Source organism: Xiphophorus couchianus, chromosome 16 (assembly GCF_001444195.1).
Source record: "Xiphophorus couchianus chromosome 16, X_couchianus-1.0, whole genome shotgun sequence".
Classification (NCBI taxonomy): Eukaryota; Metazoa; Chordata; class Actinopteri; order Cyprinodontiformes; family Poeciliidae; genus Xiphophorus; species Xiphophorus couchianus.
Window position 1 is genome coordinate 6,853,701 of NC_040243.1, and position 20,240 is coordinate 6,873,940.

At 37.5% G+C, this 20,240-nt stretch overlaps 3 protein-coding genes across 5 annotated transcripts in view; all 3 read right to left on the bottom strand.

The window, feature by feature from the left end:
• Positions 1-875: 875 nt before the first annotated feature.
• kcnh4a (potassium voltage-gated channel, subfamily H (eag-related), member 4a) lies at positions 876-12,497 on the bottom strand. 2 transcript variants are annotated; one of them, XM_028041400.1, is made up of 15 exons: positions 11,925-12,497; positions 8,985-9,218; positions 8,735-8,866; positions 8,448-8,572; positions 7,966-8,218; positions 7,361-7,518; positions 6,606-6,813; positions 6,131-6,325; positions 5,850-6,049; positions 4,627-4,876; positions 4,315-4,529; positions 2,786-3,141; positions 2,624-2,703; positions 2,282-2,358; positions 876-1,796 (listed from the first exon to the last, which is right to left on the bottom strand). In XM_028041400.1, the coding sequence occupies exons 1-15, from the start codon at positions 11,998-12,000 to the stop codon at positions 978-980; spliced, it is 3,378 nt and encodes a 1,125-aa protein (XP_027897201.1). In that variant the 5' UTR covers positions 12,001-12,497; the 3' UTR covers positions 876-977. The 2 variants fall into 2 exon arrangements, with proteins under 2 accessions (XP_027897201.1, XP_027897200.1); XM_028041399.1 differs by having other exon boundaries at positions 8,448-8,590.
• Positions 12,498-13,165: 668 nt separating this feature from the next.
• Positions 13,166-15,803, bottom strand: hcrt (hypocretin (orexin) neuropeptide precursor). 2 transcript variants are annotated; one of them, XM_028041544.1, is made up of 2 exons: positions 14,464-15,803; positions 13,166-13,829 (listed from the first exon to the last, which is right to left on the bottom strand). In XM_028041544.1, the coding sequence occupies exons 1-2, from the start codon at positions 14,533-14,535 to the stop codon at positions 13,518-13,520; spliced, it is 384 nt and encodes a 127-aa protein (XP_027897345.1). In that variant the 5' UTR covers positions 14,536-15,803; the 3' UTR covers positions 13,166-13,517. The 2 variants fall into 2 exon arrangements, with proteins under 2 accessions (XP_027897345.1, XP_027897346.1); XM_028041545.1 differs by having other exon boundaries at positions 14,479-15,799.
• Positions 15,804-16,385: 582 nt separating this feature from the next.
• The window catches only part of LOC114159943 (inactive phospholipase C-like protein 2), a 67,664-nt gene continuing 63,809 nt past the window's right edge, over positions 16,386-20,240 (bottom strand). The window contains exon 6 of the mRNA XM_028042225.1: positions 16,386-18,256. Within this exon, the coding sequence (XP_027898026.1) occupies positions 17,792-18,256 (465 nt within the window). The 3' untranslated portion in view covers positions 16,386-17,791. The remainder of the gene's footprint in view (positions 18,257-20,240) is intronic.

Sequence of the window (20,240 nt, forward strand, 5' to 3'; positions counted from 1 at the left end):
AGGGCTTCTCATTTTAGTATGGCTAGAATTATTTAAGCACAATTTATTTTCTAGTTCCCTTCAGATTGGACTGAAATTAAAATCTGATAATATAAACGACTTCATCCTTCTTTTTTACATAATTATGGACATATTTTTTATCAAGTTTTTTGTAAGATTTCTTCTGTTGATTCAGATTTTTTTTCAATCTATTTTTAACAGGTCTCTCTTAGAGTATTTTATCAAGGTTTAGTCCAGGATTTTGATCAATTTGTTGCTCATTTCTAGCTATTCTGTTGGCAATGTGATCGTCTGTTTGGGTTGTTAATGGCCCCATTTCATGCGGGTCCATCTGCTGTAAAGATCTGCCTTTATAGCAAAACTTGATGATCATTTTATCAGGTGAATTTCATAAATAAGGCCTTGTTGTTTCCTTACTAACATCAACTCAAAGCACCACATGTGTACTTAGTTTTACCCTCAACTGTATTGACATTGTCATGGAAACTTTTTTTTTAACATAAAAGCAGAGCTTATGAGAAACAAACAACATGATTTCCTATCAAATCTGTTTTTCCCGCTCAGTCGTGAATTATATAGCCTGTGCATTTTGTTTATGTGACCACACAGTAGCGCTACATCTCTTTATCGAGCATTATTTCAAGGGCAAATGATGTCAGCTGCTGTGGAAATGGCAAATAATGCAGCTTACACTGATGTCTTGCTGTACAACTAATAAATTAATATTACATTAATTCTCTATTACTACATCTACAGTCTGTATTGCCATAGTTTTATTGATGTATCCAAATTTTCAGTCTCAATTTTTTAGGCATTACTTTATACATAACAACTTTTAAAAGAGTTATTTTACAAATAGATAATATTAGGCTGCAGCAGTTGGTAAATAGCAATTTATTATTTCGGAAAGAACAATCCTTTACCATTTAAACAAACTTGTCATTTTGACAAAATAACACAGACAGAAGTCATTATCGTCACGAGTCTTCTAATACATTTTGACTTGCTCCATAATTGTCTGTCCTGTCATGGTAGAGTGATCCTCCACACTCTCTGGTTGAAAGCTGCCCCAGCAAAGAACATACATGGTCCTGTGAGTGAAGGACAAGGCCGGGTCCCGCTGGGTCGTTTTGTCTCGTGGAGCTCTGCTGGCTCATGTTATGATCTGTGCACAATGAAGTGCAAGGTCCTGAGGGTGTCAGAGAGCTGAAGGCTGTGTGATACTGTGACTGTCCAGTGGGATTGCTCGGAGAATGAACTGGCGTCTGGGGATTGGTGAGACTTTGTGACTTGGTTAGAAAATTCAATGTAGGATGAGAGTGTCCACAATTTACTGGATTTGTGTTATTTTTAATAGGACTAGATGTATTATAGACTCCTCTTTGGCTTTGACAAATCACTGGAAAGATGCTGGAGCCTGAATCAACGCCGAGGAGGGATAAAACTCTGTGACTGTAAGGAGAGCTTGGGGTGACTCTGGGTGTTTGAAATGGACTGTGCTCACTCTGCAGCCTATCAGCTGTTTTTCCATCTCTCTCAGAGCAGCATAGATGCAAAGAGGTAGACACAGAGCTTGATGCATGCAGCAAAGTGGGAGTCCTGTTGTGGGATGGTATCCCACTGCAGTCCTGTTCATTTCCAGATGAATCTAAAGGGATACGAGGCTGCCAGTTTTTACAACTTGTTACACCAGGAGGAGAGACATGATGAAGCATAGGCATATTTGACTGCAGAAAATGCATCATGTCATGGAGCTCCTTAGTCAGGTTGGAGACTTCTTCATTTAAGTTGTTCACCTGCGAGAAGAAAATAAAAGTTAAAGAGATGTCTCAGATGTTGATTAAAGCTCCATAAAACTATCATGCTAACTGAAAACTACTTTAAAGCTTTTATAAGTTTTTTTCCCCATGAGTTCCCTTTATAAAGCTCCACCAATTTCCAGGTGGTGCAGGACTAAAACGCCAGTCCTAGCATGATGCTCTCACCACCATGTTTCCTTGTATTAATATTAATCAGGAGACACCGTATTAATCAGGCAGCTGCAGCTTACTCAAAACCCTGAAATGTGCAAAACTGTTGGCTGTATTGTTTTCCTGAAAACAATATTGTTCATTGAAACTCACCCATGAAGGCCAAAGATTGTTTTATTATTACATTCATGTCTTAGTTTGTAATTTTTTTTTCTTATGGATTATAGATAGGCATAAATATCCCATATAACTTTTGACAAGGGTAAAGTATTTCATTTATAGGGGAAACAAGATTTATGTTTGAATCTCACCTCTTTACTTAATTTGGTCATGTTCTGTTTCACTTCTTCTGTCTCAATTAGAAGGTTAGCATTCATCTGTAACTTATCTAAAACACATCAAAAAGAAAAATAGAGTTAATGTGATAACGTTTTCTATGATACTTACTAGGTAATATAATCTAAACATGTTAATTAATTACCTAACATGAACTAAGCAGTTTATGTATTGGAAAAAACCAAAACAAGAAATAAAATATGTAAAATGTCTTACATCTTATGCAAATTCAGTTGATAAAGAATTTTACAGTTTCAAAAAAAAAAATTTCATTAACTTAAAGAAAAATGTCAACATTTTTAAAGAAAAAATGTTACCTGACATACTAATCCTTGTCTTATCCTGCTCTATGTTGAACTGAAATGTATGACTGTTGTCCTCAATCCCATCCACGACCCTGACAATGAAACAAATGAATATCACATCATTTTAAAAAGAGCAAACTGCAAGGAAGAGAAAAATAAGGTGGAAAACGTCACCTGGGGCTCAGGTTAAGAGGACTAACACAAGGGAAGGATGGAAACAGTAGCTTGGATGGCCGATGACTTAAACCGGATTCATTTTTCAGACTGACATTAGGTGATAGAGTGAGATCCTCATTGGCAAAGGACTGAGGAGAGATGCTACAGCCTTGGCGTTGAAAAACAGGTGACCGACATAGGTGGAGAGTTTGGATGTGTTGGAGCTCCTGTCCTAAAGTGTTGAGACGGGAAAACTGAAGAGTACCTCCAGAACCTTGTACTCTGCTCCGCCACAAATGGTTCATGTCATCTGTATGTTCTTCATCAAATGCTTCATTGACGTTGGGTAGTTTGTGGTCCAAAGAGACATGATGCTGGAAGAGGGATTGAAAGTCAATGAAGTTAACTGCAAAGTTGTTTGAGAGTTATGTTTGAGAACATAACATGTTTATGTTATTATTTTATCAACATGTTAACATGTAATGTTATCAACATTATCAACAAATGCCAATACATTTTATCAACATGTAATGACATAAAGAACAACCCATTACATTTTGCTATTGAGCTTACTGTGTGTGTCCATTTGGCAAACATAAACTAAAGCATGAGTCTAAAATATTTAAAACACCCACATAAAATGACTATATCTGGTAGCTTCATTATGATAAAATGTTACTTTATTTTTCTCTCTCTCTGGCCTCTGAAAGGTTGCATACATAACAAAGCATACACTTATATTTATTTAATGACAGTACTGACAGTGGTTGTCATACACTGTATTAATGTGCCTTCCTCTTTACTCTGTCTAAGTAAAGAGGAAGCATATCTAAACATATACCAAAGACTGCCTGGGAGTCCATGTACGGTAAATCTCTTTGCTGCTTGCAGATAGAACAACAACAAAAAAAGAACTAAGAAATTTTTCCATAATTGTTAAAGTATGATTTTGCACAGTGAATATGTACACTCACCAATCACATTATTAGGCACATCTTTTCAGTTGGTTGTTAAGATAAACAGTGAATCAGCCAATCATAAACAAGCCAATCATTCCAATTAGGCTTTTAGATTTTGCAGAAAAGACTCACTGAACTTCAATGGAAGCAATTTGGACCTATTGAACCTCATAGTAGAAAATTGTTTAAATACCGGAGCCCACCCAAGTATTGTTGTGATCCATGTTCATCCCACATGACAATACTGAATTCATCTTTTGATGACTACTTCTTGCAGAAAAAGTAGCCACCATGTCACCAAGCTCAAATCCTCCCCTCGCGGTTTCTTGGTTTCTGCACCACAATGAGCGCTACAGCCGCCAGACCTTAATCCATTAGAGCACCTTTGAGATGTGGTGGAACAACAGATTTACATCATAGACACCTTCCTAGAGCTAGGCTGGCCCCCCATTTTTCTTCAGAGTTGACTTTTTTAAGCATATGTTTAACAAGGTGTATCTAATGAAGTAGTCAGTTAATTTTTTTTTTAATAAGATCAGCAAAATTGTTCAGATTAATTTGGTGGTACCACAAAATTATAAGTCTTACATGAGGCTCACTGCCCTCTCTCAGGTTGTAGGTAAGGTTGTGGTGGATGTCAGAGCTGAAACGACTGCCGTACTCTGGATACAGCCTGAGGACCTCTCTTAAAGCCTTGACACTGATGTACTGCAAGTCACAGTAGGTGAGCGCCTTCACGTCTGCATTTGTCTTGATCACCTGATCATGCTCTGGCAGGTCAGTCCCTATCAGGTCACCTTTGCCTGTAGTGATAGTCAGAGAGAGGAGTTGCAAAAAGATGCTACTAGATGATGATGTTAATCAACAGCTGGAAGTGTTTCACACTTTGTTCACACTCACCCAGAATAGCTTGGACCATACTGTCTTTCAAGACTTCAAGAGAACCGGAACAGACAAAATAATTGGCATGCAGGGCATCTCCATGGCGGATGAGGTACTCCCCTGGTGCACAGAAGGAAGTCTTGATGTGCAGGGAGAGAGAGCGCAGACACCCTCTGCTGGCCCTCTCAAACACAGGCAGCTGCAGGATGTCTTTGTTCAGATGCATGGCGATATCTGCTCGCAGTTCATCTGGGTAGTCATGAAGCAGCTGAGAGCAAATGAGAGAAAAAACAGACATTTGTTACAAGTAAATCAGCGTTCTGCAGTTCAACCTCAGAAATTAAGTTACTTACTCTAAGATTTACTGTAAGCATATTGCTTTGATATACACAATTTTAGTCAAGGACCAACATGAGCAAATAAGAAGGAGGTCAACAAAGATAACCTTAAAAATGTGCAAATTTGTAATGGCTTCCCAATATCAAAACATTTACAAATGCATGTTTTGGTTGCTTTTAGAATATTATGTAAAATATTATATTGTTTTACATAATGTAATGGAAAAATATATACATTTTAATAATACAGGGACTTTAAACCATAGGAGCAATATGACAATGAAATTTAAAGGCTTTAATGGCATTGAATTGACACTCCTCTGTTGTATTTTGCTATTTTATGAGCTACTACTAAAATAGTATTTTATTAAAAGGCTCTTTTTTGAAATCTTCAAAAAAAGAACTTTGAAAAATGTATGTCTTTCTTTCATGATGTATCAAGCTGCTAAGAAAATACATCCTGTTAAAACCAGTGGCTGCATCTATTGCTTTCAACTCTGAATTAATTATCCAGAGAGGTGATGGTGGGTGTGTTAATGAGTATTCTCCCCATTTCAGCTCTGGCAACTTCTTCAAAATGGATTCTAACATTGTCATTGAAATTCTGACATCTACTCAAGGAAATGGAATAGGACTTCAGAGAATATAAAATGTCCCACATTTAAAAGGATTGTAAGTCTGAAAGGAGAAACACCCACAGAAAATGTATTGTTTTGATTGATATACCTCAAAATGCTGAAACTTAATTTGTGTTTCAATTACTGAACAAAAATGAACAAGTTCTTTCATAAAAAATACATACAAGATCTAATTATGAGCACAATATTAATATTACTAATAAGTCTTGTACCCTAGAAGAATTAATAAAAAGACAGATTTTATTTTCCTTTGTTCCTCACTTACCTCATTTGCATTTATGCCATTGTTGACTGACCATGTGGCTTGAAAATACTCCAGCATTCTCTGCTTCAGCTGCTGAGGGAGTCGATGCACACGGATGAAGTCTTTGAGGTCCTTCATTCGGGTGTGGTAGAGCGAGCGCCGTGAGTACATGCGCTGGATAATGGCCGTTACATTACCAAAGACCACTGCGTGCATCAGAGCTGACAGTGGATGAAACAGTAAAAGTGAGCTTAGAAAATTTAACCCATATGGAAAATTTCTGTTCATGGTTTTAAACTCACCACCAATCAGCATAATACAAATGGAGAAGATTTTCTCTGCATCTGTGTTGGCACACACATTGCCAAAACCAACACTAGTGAGGCTACTGAGAGTGAAGTAGAGGGAGGCAATGTAGGCACTGGGAATGGAGGGTCCACCTATGGTTCTGTTGATGTATGGTGTCTCCAGACGCTTACCCAAATCCTGAAGCCACCCTGATGGTATGGGTACATATTATTAATCACTCAAGACGAAGAAAATAAAATATAACACTAACATTGTTCATATTCTATTGATTTATTGTGCTTTAGCAGATAGATATTTCTGCTTTGTTAATTGGTCAAATTGGCCATAGAATTTGGACACTCTGTGACCTAGACTTCCTCTGGGCTAAGGAGGAAAGTTAGAGGCATTAAGTCATGACTCAAGATGTTCAAACAACAAACAAGAAGTAGCTTCTTATTAAAGGAGACTGTCGTGACTAGCTGAACTCACCTATATCCCAGGTAACAGGATCACTACCTTCAATCTCCTTGCGTCCAATGATGTACCAGATACAGGCCATCCAGTGAGCCAGCAAGGCAAACACAGACATGAGCAGTGTAAGGACCACTGCGCTGTACTGGGAGTAACGATCCAGTTTTTGCAAGAGCCGAAGCAAGCGCAGCAGACGGACCGTCTTTAGAAGGTGCACCAGTGAGGTCTGGATATGGGAAAACAAAACACACATTAAAAGGTTCTACATGTTTCTGCTTTCTTATGTTTTAAGCTAAACAGATGATTTTGTTTATTAGAAACTGGAAAAAGTTAATGAGAACTTAAAATAGTGGAAAAAAGAAGAATACCAAGACAAATGGGCAAAATTTGAGGTATGGAAGTAGACAAACTTGTTGGCACAGGTTGAGCTTAACAATGCCAGAAAAATTCGTCTCATGTCTGACTATCACTGACACAAACACTCAGAATTTGTTAATCTGTGCTGTGACTTTAACTTGGTCATAGCACAGTTAAAGTGCTATGACCAAGCACTTTAACTGTGTCAAAGACAAAAACACAATATGATTGTGTTTTTGTGCAAAGAACAGTGATTGACCCATCTCACTTTTCAAATATTTTCAGTGTGAGATTATGATGCCGATATAAAATATTGCTATATTTTAAAACTTTACCAGGTATGCCAAAAAAGAAACTAGCCAGAAAATATTAAACAAAGAAACATGACATTCTTTGCATTATCATGACCGTCTTACCACTGAGACGTTGAAAGCATAGAGAAGGTCAAATGGCAGGGCCGCAATCAGATCCACAAAGAACCAGGTAGTGAAGTAATGTAGGCAGATGGCTCGGGTGTTATACACTACCTGACCCGACTGGCTGACGTATGTGGTGCGGAAATTCAGAATAATATCTGCAAAAGTTACAGAAACGTAACATGAAATAGAGAGAAAATCCACAAAGAATGAAGACTTGCTCCAGAGACTTGCATGGGAGGGAAATGCACGAGGTAGCGAGTGAGCTAATTTTGTACGACTGCCTTTTTAAAGACAAACCTATGGAGAGGTTGTGTGACAGACGTGTTATGGCACTTCCATTGGAGAAGAACTGGGACGAAGTGAGAGAAATCTAATTATGATTTATAACCTAGGGCAACATTGACACTGAGTGGGTGAGAAATGGTGGGAGGTAGTCACGTGCCAGCCATCACCAAGGAAACAGCTGTGGTTTAAACTTACTGCTCTTGTCCTTTCATAATCTTGCTTGGGTTTCAATATGATGGTCAACAGGTTTGTAAAGCATAAACATTTTCTCCACTAAATCCAACATTCAAAGTTTATACACAAAAACCACCACGTACCAGCTATGAAGAGCATCTCCACCGCTATGTCACTCCATGTGGTGCTACGAGCGACAAGTGAGAGACGATCGCCGCCTTCACTGTGACTGACAAAGCAGACGTTGAAAGGTACAGTGACAGCGACGTAGAAAGTCGCCAGCAGAATCAGCCAGTCCCACATGGCCTTGAAAATGCTGTAATGCAGGAGAATAAAACGGGACTTCTTCACAGAGGCCACCTTGTACTCAGGTACGGAGGGCTTCTGGAACATGCTCTGAAAATGCCACATGACACGAAATCTTGAAGTCCACACTTCTAATGCCCTCAGTTACATTCAGATAAATAAAAGTCATTCTATAAAGAGGTTTAATCTGTACTGGGCTCTTGAGGAACAATGAAGAAAGTATTCAGAGCAACATTAAAATCACATTAATGTACATTTATTTTCTTAGTCTCTGGTTGTTTTTCACCATGTGGGAGTTGAGACAGAGTTTTGAACTCACATTGGTCAGTTTCCTCTTGCGTCTCTTTGTAAACAGGTTACTCAGATGGTGCAGAAAACTTCTCCCCCTGCCTTGAGCTCGAATAAAATACAATCGACTGCTTTTTCGGTTTTCTCGAGGGGCCTCTGAAAAATCCAGGTCAACTACAAAATTAGTTGTATTAGTCATTTTCAAATAATTTTAGGTAAAATCAAGCCAATGAAAAACCATGTTACAATCTAAACATTTTAGAGATCATTTAGAATCACTCAGAACAGAGCTTTTAGAAGCATGCAGTAAGGGCTCACCATCTTCATGAATGTAGTGATGGCTTTTCCTGTAAGATTCGCTGACATCTTTAAAGGACAGCAGAAACAGAACCACCTCGCCCTTCTCGTTTTTAATTGGAACAATATCCAGGAGACACCAGAACTGATTTCCTTTGAGTGCCAAAAAGTTACGGAAATATATTAGACAAAGACGAAAATGTTCACTTGATGGCTAAATATAAGTAGATGAACATTGACTTTAGCAGAAGAAACAGTATTTTTTTCTTACCATTTTTCCTGTAAAAGCAGATCTCTCCCTGATACTCCTGCTGACTCTCCAGAGCTTTAAACACCTGCTCCATTACACCGTCACTGGTCTCAGCCCCATGAAGGAAGGTGCAGGTGCAGGTTTTCTGCATGACCTCCGTCCGAACAAAACCAGTCAGCTCACAAAAACCATCCGAACAATAGACGATCCGGTAATTATATCGACCCCTAGCATTTCCCAGAAGAAAGTTGCTGTCTGTGAATAAGTCAAAAAGACAAATAGTAGAGATTAGAGGTTGAAAAACAACAGTAGAGCTTAACAGAAAAATAAATTATTCCACCACTCCGTTTTTTAAAGCAGCAGCATAGATGCTGCCAGGCAATTTATTTTTTGAAAAACATCACTTGTAAGACTAGAGATCTGCAAGCTGTTCCTAATATTATGTTACAGCACGCAATAGCGCAGCTTGCCATTACAGGAAGACAGAAAAGTAGTGGTATAAAGATCTCATGCAGAAAAACTATAGGATGGCTTCTTGTAACTCTTTTAATTTTTTTCTTCATTCGTCCATAACTATCTTTATTGTGCAATCGTAAATGTAGCATGATGTGGGATTTTATTGTACTTCTTCTGACTGATACCTTTGTACAATAAGATTCTGTAAGCTACTGCTCTGGAGCCACTAATGCAAAGTCTGAACTCAAGAAGACACATTTTTCCTCTTTAATTAAATATATTATTCAAAATAATATCAGAATACTAATACTAATATCAGTATTAATTTCCACTACCTTTTAATTGTTATGCCAAAGATTGCTTTTCTCTACAGCCTATCAATGTGCTAAAGAAGCTTGTACTGAAATGTTTGTAAGAGAAATTTATATTGATTTATTACACCAGCTGGTGAGTAATATTAGAAAAGCATTATGAAAGAAATTATTAGTAGTAATCTGTTCTTAATCCAATAAAGCACACTAATAGGTACATGTCTCCTTTCTATTTCTGTACAAATAATGAGTAAGTCGTCCCTTTTCAGGTGATGCTTTGAATATAAGCAAACAGCATTTTAAAACGTTTTTTGTTTGATGAAGAAAACTTTTAAACAATAACGTAGCTCCAAGGACAACATGGAACACCTGCTGGGTTGACTGTCAGAGAGGAGATTTGTATTCTCCTGCTGAAAACAAAGCAAACAGTTCATTCATCATTCAGTGGCACAATTGTTTATATTTATCTTAGAAACAATACATCAAGGAAGATAAAATCTTTCACATATTTCTAATTGGATGTTGCAACCAGTGAGCCTGATTCAATTTGTGTCCCAGAACTAAATTCTTGTAAAACTGTGCCATTGCCATATGTTTTCCTTCTTTTCTCTCTCAGGAATCCCCATGGCAACACAAAACCAGAAAGATCTTTTATTAGCTTTATGACTTCATCTCGACATACTTTAGTGAAAACATCTACACATCTAGCAGCACGCAGCCTTGGTATGATTTTATTGTGTAGAAGTAACTTTAAAAAAATGCTTATTTGTAATTATCTTCAAATTAAGTCTGCATCCTTTTAAAAACCTTCACCTTCTTCTTTTGCCTGCAGTCAGAAATTCAAAGATTCTTCTATTTTTATTGGTCATGATTAAAAGTAAAATATATAAGTATCATACATCTCTCTGATAAAACCTGCCCTTTTCCCCTCCACTGATCAGATTAATTAATAATGTTGACAGCAAAAAATGCAAAACCAAAATCTGAGTTGCGTTGAGTTGTGTTCAACAAAGTGCTTTTCCAATTCTTAAAAATGATGATCTAGGAAGGCACCTTACATGTTAACCACTGGCAGCAGCCCCTGCAGTCCAGCAAGGATTAAGGTGTAAAAATTATGAAATACAGAATCAGGTCAGGAAAGAGTGTCCATGAAGAGTCAGATATCAACAATGGAAGCTGAAAAGGTTAATCTAAACATCAGTTCTGACTCTATTGAAAGGCTGTTTTGCACATTTTGAGGTGGTGGGTGATCAGATTAATCATTTAGGTGAGTTTCCAGCTTTCAAAAAGGTTCACTGAACAAGACCTCAGTTGATATCTGATAAGCTCCCCACCACTACATAATTCATTTTAATCAATCTCCCTGGCTTCATAACAGGATCATGTGGATAGTGTCTCTATTAGTGTTTGCTATGCGTTTTCAATGGCCGCTGCTCACATTTCAGTCAAGACAAGTTCAAGACAATTCATAGACTTAGCAGTGTTGCTGAAGCTCTATCTAATCTAATGATCTGACAGCTGATGCTGAAAACTGACTGTCCCCTTGAAGGGTCACTGCCACAAATTTCTGTTGGTTGGACAAATGCAAGATTATTATGTTACTTGATGCTGCCACTTACCATGAATCTTTTATAAAGGAGACTTTTAATATTTGTATCCTGGTTAAATAAAGGTTCATATTGACATTAAGATTGAGTTACCTAACCCAAAAATAAATTAATACACATCTTTTTAGCACTGCATAGAGTACTGTATGTTCTTTTTTTATGTTGGCCTTTTATGTTTCTTAAGCATTCCTGAATCCTATCAAAACATGAGGAAAATCATCAGTGTGAAAGGATATTTATTTTTATCCGGGTGGAAACAACCACAACATTTTTCACTGATTAAGTTAATGATGATTAAGTTCAAATTTGTCTATTTTTTATATTAATTACAGATTTGTCCAAACAAAATCCTTAAAAAATAATTTCACATTCATGTTATGGGTTTTAAAAAAATCTCACCATTGACAATACACATTTTTTATGTTAATGTGCTTCACAATCTTTAGCTAACAAGAAAAGTATTACAGAACAGAAACACTCAGTTCTGCTCTATGCGGAATTGAGTATTTTGTCCCACAAACCTGATTTGGGCTAACAAATGAGCCACTGGGCTAAAATAGTAAAACATCTTTTTTAAAACTACTTACGAGTTCCATCGAAGTGGTTTGCAATGCTGTCCAAAAAGGTATTCTGTGGAGCAAGGAGGCCCTTCATCACAGGCATGTTTAGCTTTTAAAAGGAGACTTTCAGCGTCTAGTAGTTTGTCACTAATCCATAAGATCTGAAATAAAATCAAAATGCTCCTTGGTGTAAAGTTCTTTTGTTGGATCCAGAAATCAAAAGCAGAGATTTTCAGATAAACCTGATCTGTTTTTAGAAGATGAGGATAGTTGCTGTTCTCCAAAGGTTTTCTCCCAGAACTGAATCAGGATTTTTCAGGTTCAGCTGCACATTGCCCAGTGTTGTCATATCCTCAGCTGTTCTGTCAGTCTCAACTCCACAAAGCATAGTTTCTGCCATCTCTGAGTCCCCTCCCATCATGGGAGCCTGAGCCATTTCTCCATTCCACACACCGTGAGCTCAATGCACATCTCTTTCCTTCTTTAAAAAACCCTGTCTCCTCCTACTTATCTTTCCTCAAAGAAATTAACAGAAATTAGCTTCATACTCCTTATCTTCCAGCTTTCTCACCTTTACATTGCTTCCTGTTACAAGCTCCTCATTTAGATGTAAAAAGAGGCTTCTCAATGCTTTTCTCTTCAGATCATCAAATAATTGTACTTGTGCAGTGTAAACCACTAGGTCAGGGCTCCATTTCGAGCTGCTGGTTGCTGTGGATACTCTGAAACACAGAAAGTAATGAGACTTTTTCTGAGTCTCCACAGGGAATCTTTCCTCCCATGTATTTGACCAGATAGGCATGCAAAATTAAAGAAAGTAAAAAAAGTAATCAGGTCATTTTCTGTAATAGAAATAAATGTTTACAGCTGAAATAATTAATATTCAGCTAGTTGAAGGATTCTGCACTCTCTATTACAATTTCTATGGCACACCCATGCACCGCACAGAAAAGCATAGAAACACAGTAGAGTCTATAAATACATGAACACAGGTAGTACATCCTTGAGATCACTTCTGTAAAAAACTACAGTCTGGTCAGTTTCTATGAAATATACTGTGAAACATGTCTTTGACCACTACACTTCTGGTTTTATGGTTTCTTTCTTTTTATAGCCCCGTGTTGTTTAATATAGTCTTTAATGTGTCGTGCCTCTTTTTAATCTTCACTCTCTGTCTTTTATATGATCCACAGGAGAAACAAGAGAAAAGCAACCTTCTTCTGCATGTTGCAAGGATGCAAGGAAATAAAAAAATAAAGATTTTCTGGTAGACTCAAAATTGTAGTTTATTGAATGATAAATACTCATTTTCTATCAGACTGCACTGTATATAGCAAGTTATTCTTGTCAACACATATTGACAAGTTCTTTTTTGTTTTCAATACTTTCCTAAAGATGTCATAAGCTTAAACTTTGAATTACATCACCACAAATTTCTTAATCTCTATGACATTATTTTCAAAAAGATACAGTTTAAAGAAAATCCTTTGATTGTCATCCCTTTTTTATATATATAGATGTTATTTTCTCTAAACATTGTATGAACATTGTTTACCCAGGCAAAAGTGTTACAATTGTGTTTTTTTGGGGGTTTTTTTTTGACAGACTCAGTCAATCTGTTTATTGCTCCCTATCCCTCTGTGCAGTCCTCTTTCCCATAGTCAGTATCCCAGCTGCTTGGTTCTTGCGGCCATGAAGAAGCTGATGGAGTCTGCTCTGCAAATGTAACTCATCCTCGTTCCGTTTACCCAGGGTGAGGATTCCAGCGGCTGCGTCTCCTGCGATGGTTCCCCCTATGCTCTTGTTGCCAGAACGACACAGCAGGACCTGGAGGCGACAGGACCGCGCTGGCTGTCTGCAGCACTCAGACACACTCTGCGTGCTACATCCCAGCTGGGCAAGCAGCAGTATCAACATGAACGCCAGAGTCTTCTGTTAGGGGAAGAAAAGTAGCTTTAGAATACATTTGTTCAGATAAACCCCACTTTAGTACATGTAGCTCATACTGAGCATCTCTACATGAAATAAGTTTTGTTTAACATGTTTAGATACTGGAACAGACTGAACAATAAAATGTTGATCAGTCAGTATTTTGATCACTTGATGGCATAGGACCATTGCAATGCTGCTTTGGTTTGGGCAATATGACTCATCCCAGGGTGGAACACTTTTGTGAGCTTATCAGTCAAGTTTTCTATTGTTTAACTAACTACAGGAGTGGGCACCTCCACCTCCCCAAGTGTTACACAGAGAAAGTAAGCATCACTGTTCTCTTCCTGCTGGCCAAAGCTGCTTTCTGTTTTGTAGCAATAAATTTGTCCAGCTCACAATCTAGATTGCTTAGATTGATCCATTCTGATCAGGATTATTCTGTACTTCAAAACTTTTACCTTGACCAGTAATGTATCCATAATACACAAGTTTAACCAACATTATGATGAATACAACAAAATAATATCTCTATTATGAACATCAGGTGCTACTTTTAAGGTGCTCCACATGAACTAAAGTCTGAATTCTTCAGAGCATCAACATGTAATCAAAAAAACTTTGTACAAAGGCTTACCCTGAAAGGTCTTACCCTGTTAGGTGTGTCCATCCCAGCAGTGTTGTGGAAGTTGGTGGTGTACCATGTCATCTTCACTCTTGTGTGATGGGTTATAATCTGATCTTCTTATTTCCCACAGGAGGAAGTCTCTTTTATATTGTTCTACTATGTCCACATCGTCAGTGCTTTGGGCGTCATTCAGGCCAGCCATAAACAGAGAAAACCACAAATCATTTATTTCTGCTCATTTAAAGTTTGCCGTCATGCTCGTAACTGTTAATTAGACCCCTATTAGAGATCATCTCCACAGAGATTTGATGAACCACAGGTATGCCTTTGTTGCTGCATAGGGAGGGTTTATTAACACATGCCATTACTATGAGTGGCCAAAGATGGAAACTATTGTGTCCAGTAAAGCAAAAAAATATAAAAAATACAACACAAATACATAAGGAAACTAACAAGCTTTGAAAGGGCATGCTAATGACCATGGCTCTGTGTGCTGTGATTTCTCATACTAAAGGTCTGTAGTGATACATCAAAAGTGTTGGTATTTTCTGCTGCTTCAAAGAGCATCCACTTGCTTAACTACAAACATCCAGAAGTTTAGGTGGGGTTATCTAAGGGTCTATATAAAGCAGAAACTAATTCTTACAAATTTCACCTCAAAACTTCAGGACAACAACTTGAAAGCAGCCACTCATTTGTACATCCATTTAGCTAATGTTTATTGCCATCTTATGGACAACAGGAAGTACTGCTTTAATCACACAAACGCTTTCATGGAAGAATAATAGGTTTAAATCAATAAGAGCGTAATTTTAGATCAGGACTATTAACGTTGCATCATAGTGCATCAGAAACAATCAATGAAGCATTTGGGTAGTTCATTGATTAGATTAGATTGTACGTGTCCAACATAGTCATCTTTATATAATTCCAACATATAATTGTTGGAATTATATGTTTAAGTAATTAATGTTTAAATAAATATGAAAATAAATATGTTTCTAGGTGTGCGGAACTTTGTTTATTTGATAACTTTTGCTTTTATGGTCCTATGGTACAGACCAGGATATTAATGTTCTGATCTGCAAAAATAAATCGATCAACTGTCTCTTTATTTGCAGCTGTGAGTTTAAACCTGATCCCAGGTTTTGATAATCATTGTCTCTTTGTTGATTCAAATTATACTCATATTAATAATTGATAAGAGATTGATCTTAAGGTTGTGGAATACGGAAGATGTTCCTACAATTCAAGAAATGGCTCTCAGAATTGCCTTGGGTATTAGATATTGAGAGATGGACTAAATCTTTTCAGAATACCTGGATGTCATTTCTGGACCTTTGAGTGTAACAAGATGGAAACCAAGATGAGGAAACCTTGTTCTCCTCAATTTATATTGAGATATTGGTAAGAGTGATGCATCTGTGCTCATATATTCATCACAAAGCTTTTGTGATGACACTCATTGTCATGTCATCAAAGCTTTTTGTTGTTAGTATATATATATATATATATATATATATATATATATATATGTATTGAGGTTTAGCATATTAGTGTGGTTCTTCATATTTGTTTAAAAAAAAAATCTGAATAGACAAATTACAATTTAAAAAGCCCCAAACCAATAAACAAACCAAATTACTTCTTCAGCCATCTTTAGAGAAGTGTTGTAAAGTGCGATTCAGTGTCTATACATATTTGGAAAAAAATATATCACTTATGAAAACCACCTACCGATCAAATTAAAATAGAGCAGAACAATTTCTAAAACCCAGTTTATGTGGGCAAGATATAAATGTTTACCATAATATAAATACTTGAGTATGAAAGCATGTCAAAAATGTTTTACATATTTTGTTATATCAAATCAATATTTTTTTTTGTGTATCTATGTCTCATTAGATAGAAATGAACAAGAGGAGACAGAATAACCAATGAAGCCAGCTTTAATGGGGAACTCAAAGGAGCTCTTACAGTTTGCACACTCATTGTCATGTCATCATTTACCCCTTGTGTTGCGGCACTAACCTGTAACCCATCATTTCAGTCCCAAATGCACTGGTTGACTTGATCTGATCCACAGAACAACAGGTGTCAAAGCACTGTACATGTGTTAGTAATGTTAAAAAAAGACTCTGAATATCAATAAAACTTACAACAATAAGAATATCAATCAATAATGTCTGAGAATTATAGCAGTATATGTTCCCTTCATACATTTTACATAGAGTTTACATCTATAGTCACTGTGTTATTCCACAGACAGCAGTACCATGGTGATTTTGACCTTTCACTTTTAAAAGGGAGGATCAAATATTCCAGTTGTGACTGAATGCTGAGCTACACCACTGAAGGATGTGGGTTAGCTCCACCCTGGGGACCAAAACATCAACTTACATAACATCATACGCAGAGCCGCTGGGTAGGAGACAAGAAAATCCTATGCTGAGTATCCAAGAATGAACTCAAACCTGAACGCACAACTCAAGAGAAGGACCTGATAGAGGTTGACAGCAGCTTAAAAAAAAAAAGCATAAATAAATGAACACTGAACAAATGCAGATTTTTTTTCTCAATACTAACTCTAATGCTCCCTGGTTTGTGCTAAAAAGGTCATTTGTGACTCCTACAGTGCCCAGCCTAGCAGTGCTGCTCTAATTTGTGCATTTAAAATGAAATCTGCACCCTCATTATGGAAAGGAGCGAGGGTTTGAGCTGACCATTACAACTAAAATATTGGGAGAGAAGTGTGAATGTGACCAAATAAAAGCTCATAGACATGGTAAAGTGCCTCTGAAATGAAAAAAGGCATATTTGTGGCGTAAAACACTGATGTGAGGTAAAGCCCGCACCCACAGAGCTAGTGTACGTTGTGGATTTGCATGTAACTAGCAATGCCCAGAGAGAGACAGGGCTATCTTTGTCATCAATCTGCCTTTAATGTACTTTCCTAACTAGAAACACTAGCCTGAAATATTCCTCCCATCATCCCCTGCTTCTCCCTCCTTTGTTTTTTTTTTACTTCTTGCAATATAGAAGACAAAGATATTTTTAATTTCTTGCTGAAATGGATAATGCTCAAAATTGAGAGAACAAGCATCCTGTTCAGAAATGTATGACTGGACTGTTACATTTGTCTTCATCCATATTTTCAGACTTGTGTTTCGCTTCGAATACGGTGACTCCTTTTCATTGTCATCACCTCTTTAGGTCTCTCTGCAACATCCTGTACCTCGCCTTCCTTATTAGCCTCCTGTTTTCCTTCAACGTCCTTCTGCTTCTCTATCTCTTTGTCTCTCTTTGGGTGGGACTCACTGTGGGCGCAGGCTGCTAGTCAGCAGGGTCCTGCAGGACCATCGGTGACCATCTCTTTTTCTCTCTCTGGGATGATATCGAGAGGTCCTGCCGCCCTCTGCTGCTGGCTTTGTGTCTGGAACTGATTTGTGGGTAAGGGTGGAGGATGTGGGTAGGCCGGTGGTTTTAAAACAGTTTGGATGGGAGGGAAAGGAAACGACTGGGAATGCAGCTGGGAGTATTGCTGTTGATGGGTGTGGAGGTAAGACTGGGGTGACGTCTGGGGTTGTAGAGGAACGTGGGGTGGGTGGAGCAGCAGAGACTGTGGGTGGAGCTTGGTCGGAGGCTGTTGCTGTACTTGTGGTGGCTGTTGAGGAGGATGGTGAGGAAGCTGCGGGGAAGCCGCTCCATTTTTACTGAGACCACAGGACTGAGCTGCACAGTGGATCTGGCGCAAAGTGTCCAGTGCCTCACTTTTTGCATGCTTCAGTAGGTCTGCCTGGCCCTGAGGTTAAGAAAAAAAAGAAATAGACATGTGTAAATATTGTGATAATGTCCAGTTTTGATGAGGCATAAAACACTCCCAAAACACTCCTGAAGTCCCAAAACACAATTCAATTACTAAATAGATATATTACTTAATGTATTAAGTGTTTGATTATAAAATTCTGTTTCTAAATCAATCAGTAAAACATTAGTTGTAGCTATATAAGATATAAAACACTACAATGTTATCAAGTATATAATGAATAAATATGTTGTCAATAAACATGTATTCTTAAAAAGGCGACTATATTATTCCCATATTTATTATATGTATATCTTCTCACGCTTCCTGCATTTATTTTGTGCATCAGTCTAACACGGACATTAATGAATGATGAGTTCTTGTTAATAGAATTTGTCTGAAATTGACTTGCTACACAGTGCAACCAATCAAATGCTGCGACATTTTAAATAATCCTTTGATGCACACCATGCATGAAATAATTAAATGCTGGAATTTTAATTATTTAATTTCACATTCTAAATTTATGTCTGTATTTAATTACCTGGAACACTTTAAAAAAATCTTAAATACATTTAATCATGTATTTATTTTATTTCCTATTTAATAAGAAAATATATCAAGAAAATATTGTGGAACATTTGGCATTCAATAAAACAACTCGTTTGAAATACTTCATGCATATTAATTGCAGTCAGTTTGCATTAATTTATTTAATTTCTTTTCCCGTTTTCAACACTTTTTTATTCTCTGAAGATTTCTCTTTTTTTTGCCTGCGTTAACCCAAAATAGCCGGAAGGGGGCAGTACAAACTCACTGAAACGTGGTTGGACGTTTGCCAGCAGTTTGTGCAGCTCCTCTCTGCTGGTGAACTGTGCTGTCATATGGTGATAATGTTGCCACTATGTTTCTGCTCTTTATTCGAGCACCCCAGAGATGAATGCATGCCATGGAGGAAATGGTCAGGACAGCCTTTCTGTGTTCACAGCACGGTCAAGAAAATTTGGATCATCCAAATTTGCTATATAAAAATATGGTGGAGTTATTTCTATGTGGAAGAGGTACATATATAACAGAAATATTCATATGTGAGAAAAAAACAAGAAAAGGGTCATTATTGAATCCATCACTCTTTTTCTAAGTAGGTTGTTTTCTTCAGTTTGCTCACTCGAAAATGAGCATCAAATCTGGCATTCTGCAAATACTACCTTGCCCACTGTGATACGTCTTTGGACTGGCATCCCACTGTAGTGACACATGCTAACCTATCCTATGCCACAGTGAAGGGCAAATGTTAAAAGAATGCAACGCATATGGAAGTCTGACATATTGCAGAGGGAGTAAAGGTGCTGCCCTCCGCTAAACGGTCAACATTCAGCTCCCAGGTGATGCTGATGCTCTCCAAGTGGCCTTTTACCCAAGACATTCCAGCACAAAAACCAGGAGGATGAATAAGTCATATGTTTAAAAAAGAAAAAAAATTATGTAACTCATGACTCACCAGCTATGAAACAAGACAGCGAAAAGCTGGTCCTGCGCTGCAACAACCAAATCAGAATTGCACTTCTAGGTGATGTATTCACCCCAACAGTTGACCCAAAGCTGTCCACAGGGAGGGCTAAAATAACACAGGGGTAGTCACCAATTCCCACACAATGCCCTTATTGAATACCGGTTCAATATTATTCATGCACAATTCATTTGAATTAACCTGAAATTGCTGTATATTATTTATAAATTGTAAGGCACGCATTGGTTCGCTGAACGTGATGAAAATATTTGATTTAACAAAAAGGGGTCAAAACTACAATGGCTGCAATCTGAACTAGTTTTGTGGAGTTCATTAAATGTGTATTCATTAGACACATTTTAATTACAGCACACATTTTCATGATGTTTTTAAGGAGCCTTTTATTCTATTTAAGAAGAACTTGACATTCATTTCAAAGCCGCCCTTTCTGTCTCTCTGCTTCTGCTTTTC